General features: G+C 55.1%; 1 protein-coding gene across 5 annotated transcripts; it reads left to right on the top strand.

Annotated features, from left to right (window-relative positions):
- Nucleotides 1–2,461: 2,461 nt before the first annotated feature.
- PTP4A3 (protein tyrosine phosphatase 4A3) lies at nucleotides 2,462–11,229 on the top strand. Of its 5 annotated transcripts, none has more exons than XM_075705665.1 (5): nucleotides 2,462–2,494; nucleotides 4,237–4,329; nucleotides 9,812–9,942; nucleotides 10,557–10,631; nucleotides 11,112–11,229. In XM_075705665.1, exons 1-5 carry the CDS (start codon nucleotides 2,462–2,464, stop codon nucleotides 11,227–11,229), a joined length of 450 nt encoding a protein of 149 aa, XP_075561780.1. The 5 variants fall into 5 exon arrangements, with proteins under 5 accessions (XP_075561780.1, XP_075561778.1, XP_075561783.1 ...); XM_075705663.1 differs by having other exon boundaries at nucleotides 2,462–2,566; XM_075705668.1 differs by lacking the exon at nucleotides 10,557–10,631.
- Nucleotides 11,230–11,642: the final 413 nt, after the last annotated feature.

The following is an 11,642-nucleotide window of genomic DNA, read 5'->3' as shown; positions in this document are numbered from 1 at the left end:
GGCCACGAGTCACCATCACAAACCAGAGCTGATTCTGGCCCATCTCCTCCTGGCTCTGGGGTAGCATTACCCGATATTTTTACAGGCAAAAAAAAAAAAAAGAGTCAGAAGTGGTGAGACGTGATTGACAAGGGGGTTCGCAGCAACTGAGGGGGACAGGGATATACGAGGGTCTGCAGAGGAGCTGGGGAGGGCTCAGTGCTGAAACCCCCTTTGAGTTTTGGCCTTTTCCCAGCTCCTAGCCCCCTGTAAGCTCCTTTCCAAAATCCTAGCTGTAAAACCATGGACACGGAGATGCACTGTGTGCCGGGGCAGTGCCAGGGCTCGCACGTGCTGCCAATAATAAATAATTCGTGCCCTGCCAGCAGGAAAGTCCACAGTTTTAGCAGCCAAGTTGGGCACGTTTAGGAGAGCAGCCATGTTTCCCTTGCCACCTTGCCTGGCTTTTTTTCCCTTTGCTATTTGATTTTTTGCTATTTGGTTTGGGGTTGTGTTGTTTGGGTTTTTTTTTGCTATTTGATTTTTTCATTCCTGCGGACTGCTGCTGAAGCAGGAGCCGGCGAGCGGGTTGTAAATGATGCTCAGGCACGGAGGAGCCCGGCGGCAGCGCCCGGGCGGTGTGATGAGCTAGTCGGTCCTCAGCACACCTCCCCGCTCCCACCTTGTCTCATTGCAGGGGGATAAAATGACCCGGAGGGGAAGGTTTCTGGGCGCTGGGGTGTCAGGAGGAGAGGCGAGGGGGTGCATGCCAGCCCGACTTGGGTTACTTATGGGCTTATGGTCTATTTTGAGGCTCCGGCCACGCGGCGCTAAGCAGCCACTGACCCGGGGAAGGGACTAGCTTCAAAACAAGAGTCCGGCGGGTAGCAACCCGGGAAAGCTCCGGGTTTCCCTCATCTCCAAGCAGGGCTGGCAGCAGCCTCACCTCCCCCCGCCGGGCCCATCCTCTCTTGGGTTTTGGCATTTCCACGGTGGGAATTGATTTTCTTTTTTAATTCTTCCCATTGCCGTCCTCGAGGGTGAAGGCGCCCCAGGTTGCGAGGCCAGGGTGCTGTACAGCGAGCGATGCGCGGGCAGTGGTGCGGGTGCGGATGAGCGAGCAGGGGCACGCATCCGTCACCGGCAGTGGCGAAACTGCTTGCCCACAACCCCCTCCTCTGCTCCCCGCCTCCCCAGGAAAGCTCATTTGCGGGCGGCTTAGTTGGCCTAAGAGCATTAGAGATGCATTTGGCGGACATCAGCCACTCGAGCAGCGCCGGGAGCATGTGGCCGATTAGGGGCAGCAGCGTCTGGTTTCGGGCAGAGCGCTGCATTCGGGGTGGAAATATTCGCCCTGCCGCCCCGTGCGTTTCGAGGACGCGAAGGTGAGGTCTTGGGGGGGCGGGATGGGTGCTGGCGGGGGGTCAGCTCACGTGCTCAGGTGCTTATAATATATCGGTGGGTGCTGGTGTTGGGTGGCGTGAGAGCAAGCCCCTTCCCTGCCATGTGCCTTTCACTGGGGGGGAATGTGTGTTGCCCCACACACACGCTTTCCAGCACCATTTCAGCTTTTCAGACGATATTTCAGCTTTTTCTTTAAATACCGCCTGGCTTTCTAATCTGCTGCCTCCTGCGGAGGTGAGCATGGTCGGGGATGCTCGTGCGGGATGCAGCGGGTGCTGGTGCATTCGGGGGCACGGTGCCGTCCCCGCTCTGCAGCAGCCAGCGGCTTCCTTGGAGCCAGCCTGGGGAGGGGGACACCCTCACCACCGGGTTTCCCTTTCCCTCCCCTGCAGCCACGCTCTCCACCGGAATTTATGGAGGTGCTGAGGAGCAGCGCTGAGCCCCGCAGCCCCCGGCAGCTCGCCCCGTGAAGCAGCGCCCGGCCGCCTCGCCTCCTCTCGCCCGGCATCCCAACCCTCCAACTCAACCATTCAAGGCTCCCGTGCATGGATCGCCCCAGCGAGGGACCGCTGCCGGACGCCGCCGACGCCGCCCCGTAGGCTCCCGGCCCCCCGTGCCGCCCCCAAGTACTCCACATACCCCGATGGGGTAACGTGACGGGGGTCACCCTCCCGCCACCGCCACCCCCCATATGCAGAGGCCTTTCTAGAGCGTCAGGGAGCACGCGGCACCGGAGGCAGAAGCCGCTCGCCGTCGCACACACGCCGAGGACGCCGACACTACAGCAAAGGGATTTTTTTTTTTAATTATTATTATTATTATTATTATCATTAATATTATTTTTTCCCGTCTGGCTTTTTCCCCCGGGGAGCTTGCGGTGTGTTGAGGAAGCCGGCGTGCTCCCAGGAGCTGGGATTATTTGCACAACGTCTGTATATTGAGTTCTCGATCCTGTTTTATTTTTATTTTTTAAGCGCAGAGGGGTTGTTGGTTTTCCTTTTTTCCCCTCCACGCCACGCTTTTCTTGGGTTTTTCCCCCACCATCATCAGCATCACCTCACCCACCTCCCATCCCACCATGGCCCGGATGAACCGCCCTGCGCCGGTGGAGGTCTGCTACAAAAACATGAGGTTCCTGATCACCCACAACCCCACCAACGCCACGCTCAGCACCTTCTTGGAGGTAAGGAGGGGATGCTGGAAGGCGGGGGGCTGCGGCCCAGCTGCACATTTTGGGGCTAAAAGCCAATGTTGAGATGCAATAGGTATCAATCTTCCGTAGGACAAGGCAGCGGCAAGTCCACTTTGGTACCATGACCTCGGTGCTATCCTGGCACGGTGGGTTGGAACACCACTGGCTTTTTAGGGCAGGATGTTTTGGAGGACCCCAAGCACGGCGTTTGGGCATGGCAGACATGCAGCAGAGTTTCCCCATGCCTGGTGCATCCCCTGCCAGTTCCACCAGCACATCACGTCAAGGGGCTTTGTTTGCAGTGATGCACATGGATGCACACAACCTCCTCTGCATCTCCCAGCACCTCAATAAGGGCTTTTCATCCCAAATATCCCAGCGTCTTCGCACTGGCCAGGGTGTATTGGGCAGTGCACAAGGAGCTGGAGGCCTTGGTGCCAGCTGTGTGCCTCTGGCACTGGCAGCAGCCGGGACTTAAGGTGGGGATTAATGTATATGTATCCGTGGTGTGGAGCGAAAGGCTTCGACTTGGTCTTTTTATCAATGCCTGGGGGAGACGCCACATCCTGCAGGTTCAGTCAAGCCAGCACAAGCGGCTTCTGCTTACGAGGAGTCGTTCTGGGATGTTGCTGCATTCGCAGGGGGACCTGGGGCTGCACGTGAGCCTGGCAAAGGGTTTTTGCCTTAGACCTAAACTACGTTGAGGTCTAATGTACTGGCACCAGAGGCATCCTCTGAGCTCAGGGAAGCCCTCCCAGTGCACACTGAAAGAATTAAGTGTGAGTGCCACCAGCTCGGAGAGCTGCAGGAAGGTGGTTGGGATTTGGGGACGGCCACCCCATACCCTGCATGATGCACACAAGGCGATGGGGATGGCACAGTGGGAAGGGGGGATATTCCCCTTTCCTCCAGCTTCTTAGATTCTTGGCTGAGCTCCCACATGTGCAGGAGTTTGCTGCGGTCTGGGGAGCGCACACGGGGAAGGAAGGGGATCAGTCGTTGAAGGGGGCGATCTCACGCGGTGCCCGGTGGGGCCGGTACGGCGGCACATAATCCGAGGGCAATCCGTGCGGCGGGCGATGAGCCACGCTGGAAACAGCCCAGGTCCTACGCCCAAGCCTGCAGCACGTTGGAGCGATGACGGGATACAGCAACGAGGTCAAGAAGGAGCCCCTGAGCAATCTGCAAGATGCTGAGTGCGGTCGGCGGGGTGCGCTACGAACCCCCCCAGCTGCCTCCGTGCATTTCTGCAGTGGGAGTTGCGACCTTACCGGGCACAAATAATTTCTCCTTTGGGATATTTGCACCCGTGTCGAGGATGTTTCTTTGCCTGTGGTGTAAAGTCCCTGCTGGTGCAGCCATTGGGGCTTCAAAATAAACGGTCCCGTTGGCGCTCGTGACTTCAAGGAGTCATGAAGGTACTGGGTAAAAATCCTACCGTGGCCACGCAGCTTTGGTGCCCTGGGATTTAATGTTTCCTTGTGCTTCCCAGGCTGGATGGACCACAGAGGGGTTTGCTCAAGGGTCCAGAGATGGGGCACAGCACTTTTTTAGGGTCTGTAGGGGTCGGTGTGGTTATAGCAGGGCTTGGATGTGTTGGGGTTAACTGGGGTGCAACTGGCAGGGTTTTTTCAGATCCCTCCTTCTGCTTCCCTCCCCAGGACCTGAAGAAGTATGGTGCCACCACAGTGGTGCGAGTGTGTGAAGTGACCTACGACAAGACCCCTCTGGAGAAGGATGGCATCACCGTCATGGTAGGTGGGCAGCCGGATGGGCACCGGGGGGGGCTGCCTGCCCCCCCAGCTTAAATATCCCCATCCCTGGTGTCTGCGAAACACCCCGTGTTTCGGATAGACCGAATCGGCATCGTGCTTGCCCAGGAGCAGCGTTTGAAGCCCAACTTCATCCTCAGGGCGAGGCGGGTGAGCTCCCCACTCGCCAGGCTGAGACGGGGCTGGTGCTTTAAAAAAAGAAAGCGCTGCCCACGCACCCGAAACTCTGACTCATGGCAGCTGCCTTCCCTGCCCGTCGCTCCGGCTTTAAAGCATCCAGGGGATGAGAGCGCCTGATCCCACGTGGAAGATGTGTGTGGTTCCCGTTACCCCCGGCGTTATCTTATCCGGGAGTGGGGTGGGTTTTTTTGCTTTTCCAGCAGCCAGCTGGTGCAGCTCTGGGGGATGAAAGGGAGCAGGCAGCAAGCAGGAAAAGGCAAGGAGGCAGAGCAGGCAGCTGCCTGGGCTGCATCTTGGCTGATAAGTAATTGGAGATGATGTCAGGCATGATTGCCCTGCCAGGGAGTTCAGCTCCAGCTGGAAAGTGAGGCTCTGCTCGGTATTTAGGAAAGGGTTTGGAAGTGCCTCACGTCTCCTGGGGTGGTCCTCTGTGTGTTGGTCCTCTCTATGTAGCGCGCTCTGCGTAATTCTATGTATAGCCTAGAGAGAGAGAGAGAGAGAAACTGTATCCTAGCTCCTCTGGGATATAGGGAGATAATAGCTCCTATGTCTCTCTAGATACAGATCCTCCAGATGCAGATCTCTCTAGATATAGATGCTATGTCTCTATAGGATATACCTTATAGAGAAAGCTGTATCCTGCATATAGGATCTGTGTGTAGGAGGTCATCTCTGCTCTTTCAGAGACATTTCTGCCTTTTACCCTGTTTCTGGCTGGAGTCCTTCAGTCTGAGTTTCTATATCTGAGATATACATACCTCTCTACATGTCTTATATAGAGAGATATCTATATCTAGGATATATTTTATATAGGGAGTTATCTGTATCCTAGATACAGAAACTATGCAAGATACTATATAGAAACTACATAGTTTCTATATATAAGATAGAGGTTTCTGTAACTATATAGAAACTATATATAAAAAGCGATATCTATATCCTATGTATCTATGGATAGATATATCTGTGCAGATACAGACATCTCTCTCTCTACAGATATATCTCTGTATACCTATACCAAATATACAAAATAGAATCACAGAATGGTTTGGGTTGAAAGGGACCTTTAAAGGTCATCTAGTCCAACCCCCTGCCATGCGCAGGGACAGCTTCAGCCAGATCAGGTTGCTCAGAGACCCATCCAACCTGACCTGGAATGTTTCCAGGGATGGGGCATCTACCACCTCTCTGGGCAACCTGTGCCCACGGTTTCACCACCCTCATCGTAAAAAATTTCTTCCTTATATCCAGTCTGAATATCTATCTATATAGACTATATCTATATATCCTATCCCTTTCTTTGGGGAATAGGCACAAGCTGGTCAAGGCCTGACTCCGGTGTGGTGTGCCTGGGCACTGGCATCTGCAGCCACGATGCCCACGGTGCTCCCATCCTGGACACACTCCCTGGGGGGTTTTGGATGCCTCCTCTGCTTCTGGCTCCTCTGCATGCCACAGGGGATCCCGAGCAATCTCTAAAGCTGACAGCAATTACTGAGTCACAGAATCATAGAATTCTTTGGGTTGGGAGGGACCTTTAGAGGTCATCTAGCCCAACCCCGCTGCCGTGAGCAGGGACAGCTTTAACCAGACCAGGTTGTCATGCCAGACATAGGTGTTCCATGCTGTGGACATCTGCTCAGAGGCCACATTCACTGGTGGCTCCTCCGTTGCCAATCCTCCTCCCAGCCATGCCACCCGGGCAGCACTCGGTGCTTCAGCAGCTCTGCCAGCAGGTCGGAGATGGGGCAGAAATCCTGCCAGGAAACCGGCGCTGTGCGTGTTTCGCTGTAGGAAGGTTTATGGTGCAGTATGGATATACTGTATTGGATATACCAGTACTGTTTAATATCTTCATCAATGACTTAGATGGTGGGACCTGAACAAGTTTGCGGATGACACCAAGCTGAGTGGTGCAGTTGATACACTTGAGGGAAGGGATACCATCCAGAGGGACCTTGACAGGCTTGAGGAGTGAGACCATGAGAACCTCATGAAGTTCAACAAGGCCAAGTGCAAGGTCCCACACCTGAGTCAGGGCAATCCCCAGTATCAGTACAGGCTGGGGGATGAAGGGATTGAGAGCAGCCCTGCGGAGAAGGACTTGGGGGTACTGGTGGATGAAGAATGGGACATGAGCCGGCAATGTGCACTTGCGGCCCAGAAAGCCAACTGTATCCTGGGCTGCTTGAAAAACAGCGTGGCCAGCAAGTCAAGGGAAAGGATTCTCCCCCTCTGCTCTGCTCTGGTGAGACCCTACCTGGAGCACTGCGTCCAGCTCAGGGGACCTGAGCACAAGAAGACATGGACCTGTTGGATCAGGTCCAGGGGAGGACCATGAAAGTGGTTCAGAGGGCTGGAACACCTCTGCTGTGAAGAAAGGCTGAGAGACGTGGGGTTGTTCAGCCTGGAGAAGAGAAGGGACACCTTATCGCAGCCTTTCAATATATATAAAGGGGCCTTATAAGAAAAATGGAGAAAAACTTTTTACCCAGGCCTGTAGTGACAGGACAAGGGGCAACAGTTTTAAACTGAAAGAGGGTAAGTGTAGATTGGACATAAGGAAGAATTTTTTTGTGATAAGGGTGATGAGACATCGGACCAGATTGTCCAGAGAACTCGTGGATGCCCCATGATTGAAGTGTTCAGGGTCAGGCTGGTTGGGGCTTTGAGCAACCTGATCTAGTGAAAGATGTCCCTGCCCATGTCAGGGAGGTTGGAATTAGATGATCTTTGAAGGGCTCTTCCAACCCAAACCATTCTGTAATTTGATGATATTGTGATACGGTGTGTCATCCCTGGTGCGAGCCCAGTGACCTGCGCTCATGGCTGAAGCAGGTTTTTCCAGGCGCTGTGGGGAGGAGATGATCTTGTAGGACAGGCACGGTCTGTGCAGCAGGGGCTGGCTCAAGCATTACAGTACTCTGAAGCCCAGTACGCTCCTTTCCTAGCAAAGCCACACTGAAATCACATTACACGTTCAAAGACTGAAGTGAAGCTCAGCGGCTTCTTTTGCCATCTTATACCAAGGATGACTCCAGCACAGCAGCTTAGTGACTCACTCCTCAAACATGAGGATTACAGCCCCATGCTTCCCACTCACCAGGGATTGCCGTGCCACGTCCCCTCCAAGCGATGCTCACCTGCCCGTCCCCCTCTCCCACTGCTGCATGGCCAGTGGCCGCATTCCTCCTGCCAAATCCAGTTTGGAAGAGAATTCCCCATTTTGGGAGAGATGTACAGCCTCGACCGGCTATTGGTGCCCATGAGGAGAGACCATCCATTCCCCAAAATGCTGCAGCAGTCACAGGCAAGGGGGGATGACACTCTTCCCCCACAGCAGAGCCCAGGGCCAGGGGGTGCTTAATGCAGCACCCATGTTACCCACTTCATCACCGAGCTCGGATGTTGAGTCCGTGCAGCTTGAGGACAAAGCAGCTTGAGCTCAGAAGAAGATGGGCACTTTTTTTTGGTCCCTTAAGAGTCTTTCCTGAAGGATGCTATTTAAATGGCCTCATTTGGAGGGGTCTCCCTCCTTCCCTCCCTCCGGCTCTCTCTAGGGCTGTGTTAGGGGCTCCCCAGAGCATCCTTTCGGGGCTGTGTGTTCACTTTCATTCCCATGTGTTGTAGGAAACTGAATTTCAGCACCACGTCAGGCCCCAAGAATTCAGCCAATCCACCTTTGCTCAAACTTCCTACAAAGAGGCTTTGCGCTCCCAAGTGCTGGATTTAGACGGGAGCTGGCGGCGGGAAGGATGAGGGTTGCTGCTCCTTAGACCTCAGCATGGTCATCCGAATGGGGAGGAGGCAGGCAATGGCCGCCATGGTCCACGGAGGCAGGAGGACATGGGGACCATGTTGCAGGTCCTCCAGGTGCTCCTGAGGGCTGAACGTGTCCATAGGACATGAGAGGACCCCAGACCTAGACTCATAGGGCTGCTACATCCCCATGGAGCTGCACTGCGAGACCGGTTGCTGGCACACATGTCCACATCCCGACTGCCAAGGTCCAAAACACCATCGCCCTGAGTAAAAAAGCAACGGATGTCATCTGTTTGGACTTCTCTAAAGCCTTTGACACAGTCCCCCACAACATCCTTCTCTCTAAATTGGGGAGATATGGATTTGATGGGTGGACTGTTCGGTGGATAAGGAATTGGTTGGATGGTCACGTCCAGAGGGTAGTGGTCAACGGCTCGATGTCCAAATGGAGACTGCTGACAAGTGGTGTCCTTCAGCGGTCCGTACTGGGACCAGTGCTGTTTTAATATCTTCATCAATGACATATCGGGATCGAGTGCACCCTCAGCAAGTTTGCAGACGACACCAAGCTGAGTGGTGTGGTTGACACACCAGAAGGACAAGATGTCATCCAGAGGGACCTGGACAAGCTGGAGAGGTGGGCCTGTGTGAACCTCATGAGGTTCAACAAGACCAAGTGCAAGGTCCTGCACCTGGGATGGGGCAACCCCCGATATCAATACAGGCTGGGGTATGAAGGGATTGAGAGCAGCCCTGCAGAGAAGGACTTGGGGGTACTGGTGGATGAAAAGCTGGACATGAGCCGGCAATGTGCACTTGTAGCCCAGAAAGCCAACCGAATCCTGGGCTGCATCAAAAGCAGCGTGGCCAGCAGGTTGAGGGAGGTGATTCTGCCTCTCTACTCTGCTCTGGTGAGACCTCACCTGCAGCACTGCATCCAGCTCTGGGGCCCTCAGCACAAGAAGGACATGGACCTGTTGGAGTGGGTCCAGAGGAGGCCACAAAAATGATCCGAGGGCTGGAGCCCCTCTGCTACAAGGCCAGGCTGAGAGAGTTGGGGTTGTTCAGCCTGGAGAAGAGAAGGCTGCGGGGAGACCTTATTGCGGCCTTTCAGTACTTACAGGGGGCCTATAGGAAGGATGGGGACAATCTTTTTAGCAAGGCCTGTTGTGCCAGGACAAGGAGTAATGGTTTTAATCTAAAGGAGGGGAGATTTAGACTGGGTATAAGGAAGACATTTTTTACAATGAGGGTGGTGAAGCACTGGAACAGGTTGCCCAGAGAGGTGGTAGATGCCCCATCCCTGGAAACATTCAAGGTCAGCTTGGATGGGGCTCTGAGCAACCTGATCTGATTGAAGATGTCCCTGCTCACTGCAGGGGGTTTGGGCTAGATGACCTCTAAAGATGACCCCTTCCAACCCAAAGCATTCTATGACTCTATGAAAAAGCAATGCCCTGAGTTTTTCCCCAGGGTCTGACAGTGTTTCTCTCTTCCCCCGACCTTGCCCCCCACCTTGCAGGATTGGCCGTTCGATGATGGAGCACCTCCTCCCAGCAAGATAGTGGAAGATTGGCTTAACTTGTTGAAGACCAAGTTCTGCGAAGACCCCGGCTGCTGCGTGGCCGTGCACTGTGTGGCCGGCTTGGGGCGGTAAGTCCGAGACCGGCACCCTGGCTGCCACCCCACCCATGAAGGTGGAAAAGGGAAAACCATGCCGGCTCTCCTCCTTCCACCTTAGAGCAGGGTTTTTGGATGCAGAGGAGACCTTAGCGGGAATAGGCATTGACAGGGTCGGGGGGACTGCTGCCTGAGCTCCTCCTTGCACTTCTCATGGCCAAATCCTGGGCACCGGGGGGGACCCGGGTTACTCGGTGCTGTCCTGCCAGTGCCCCACGGTGATTTTGCTTTTGCTAAGAGCTTATCACGGAAATAGTGCTTCGCGAGCTGAAGTGTTTTGCTGCTCCCTTCACCGCAGGTCAGGTTTTGCACATGTATTTACATCCACTTTTCCAACAGTTTTGCTTCCAAAGTCCTCATGCTCATTAGAAGAGCAGCAAACACCTGACAGCTCTGTCCTCGGGGCTTTACCCCTAAAATCAGCCATTCCTCGGGGCAGCGCTTGAAGCCAAATGGCAAGAAATTACAAACTAAAAGCCAGCACTGGCGATTGCCCACAATGCGGCACGTCCCCCCCAGCCCAGGACGGGATGTCAGCTTCTGGGCCGCATGGCTGGGGAGTGACCGCCGCTGCCATTGCCTTTCAGCGCTCCTGTCCTCGTCGCGCTGGCCTTGATCGAGAGCGGGATGAAGTACGAAGATGCCATCCAGTTCATCCGACAGTAAGTCGAGCAGCGTTTCAGTGTCAGGGGAGAAAGCAGCCCCTCTCCGAGGGAACGGAGAGATCTGGCGTGCCTCAGGGTTTTTGGGGGGCACTGGGGTTGCTTTTCTTTCTTTTTGGCATGGAAGAAAAGGGGGGACCAGCACCATGCACCCTGACCTTTGCATCAGGGCTGCGGGAGGCTGGGGAGGCATCTGGGAGCATCCTTGGGGGGCTTTTGGCAGGCACCCCGCTTCGGGCAGCCTCCCCACATGTTTCTTCCCTGGCTCTCCGTGTCCTAAGACTCACAGGGTGGATGAGCAAGAAAAGCTGCTGGGGTCAGTGTCTGTCTCCATCCCCAGAGGACACACGACGCCGCAGCCTCCAAAATCCCTTCCTGCTCCAGGCAGGGGGGTTCAGCACCCTGATGGGTGGGTTCGGGGTGGGGGGGGTCTTCTCCTGCCACACCACTGACTGTGCTGGCCCTTCTCTGTCCCCACAGGAAGCGCAGAGGAGCCATCAACAGCAAGCAGCTGACGTACTTGGAAAAATACCGACCAAAGCAGAGACTCCGATTTAAGGACCCTCATAACCACAAGAACAAATGCTGCATCATGTAACCTCAATGACCTCTTGCCAGAATCCGTGCACACAGACACCCGGGCACTCGCACGCATCTCACCCCCTCACCTCCTCGCCCAGCCCCGTGCACCCCACGCACCGCCCCACTGACAGGGCTGGGGTGGGGGGACATGGAGCACCATCAACGTGTTCCAGCACCCACAGCATGGTCGTCTTGCCGGACCCCTGAAAAAGGCTGCTCTCTCCAGCTACAGCCCCGAGGAGGGAAGGCAGCACTGCCCTTTGACTCTTGGTGTTAGCAGGCAATGAGCTTACGTGACGGTTCTTCATTGCCTTCCTCCTCCTCCCTTTCCCCTCCCATTGCACTGAAAGGGATGGGCAGAGGGTGCTTGGTTTGGGGTGATGCAGGCAGGGCTGTGCCAGCTGAGAAGGGATGGGGAGCAGGAGGGCC

The sequence above is a fragment of the Pelecanus crispus genome, chromosome 2, assembly GCF_030463565.1.
Source record: "Pelecanus crispus isolate bPelCri1 chromosome 2, bPelCri1.pri, whole genome shotgun sequence".
Taxonomy (NCBI): Eukaryota; Metazoa; Chordata; class Aves; order Pelecaniformes; family Pelecanidae; genus Pelecanus; species Pelecanus crispus.
The sequence above is the reverse complement of the archived record's forward strand: the minus strand, read 5'-3'. Positions and strand labels throughout refer to the sequence as shown.

Coding starts and splice junctions, on each gene's coding strand:
- PTP4A3 (XM_075705663.1), top strand. CDS start 2,462: ATGGCCCGGATGAACCGCCCTGCGCCGGTGGAGGTCTGCTACAAAAAC. Junction 2,567..4,236: donor CGCTCAGCACCTTCTTGGAG/GTAAGGAGGGGA, acceptor TTCCCTCCCCAG/GACCTGAAGAAGTATGGTGC. Junction 10,632..11,111: donor GCCATCCAGTTCATCCGACA/GTAAGTCGAGCA, acceptor CTGTCCCCACAG/GAAGCGCAGAGGAGCCATCA.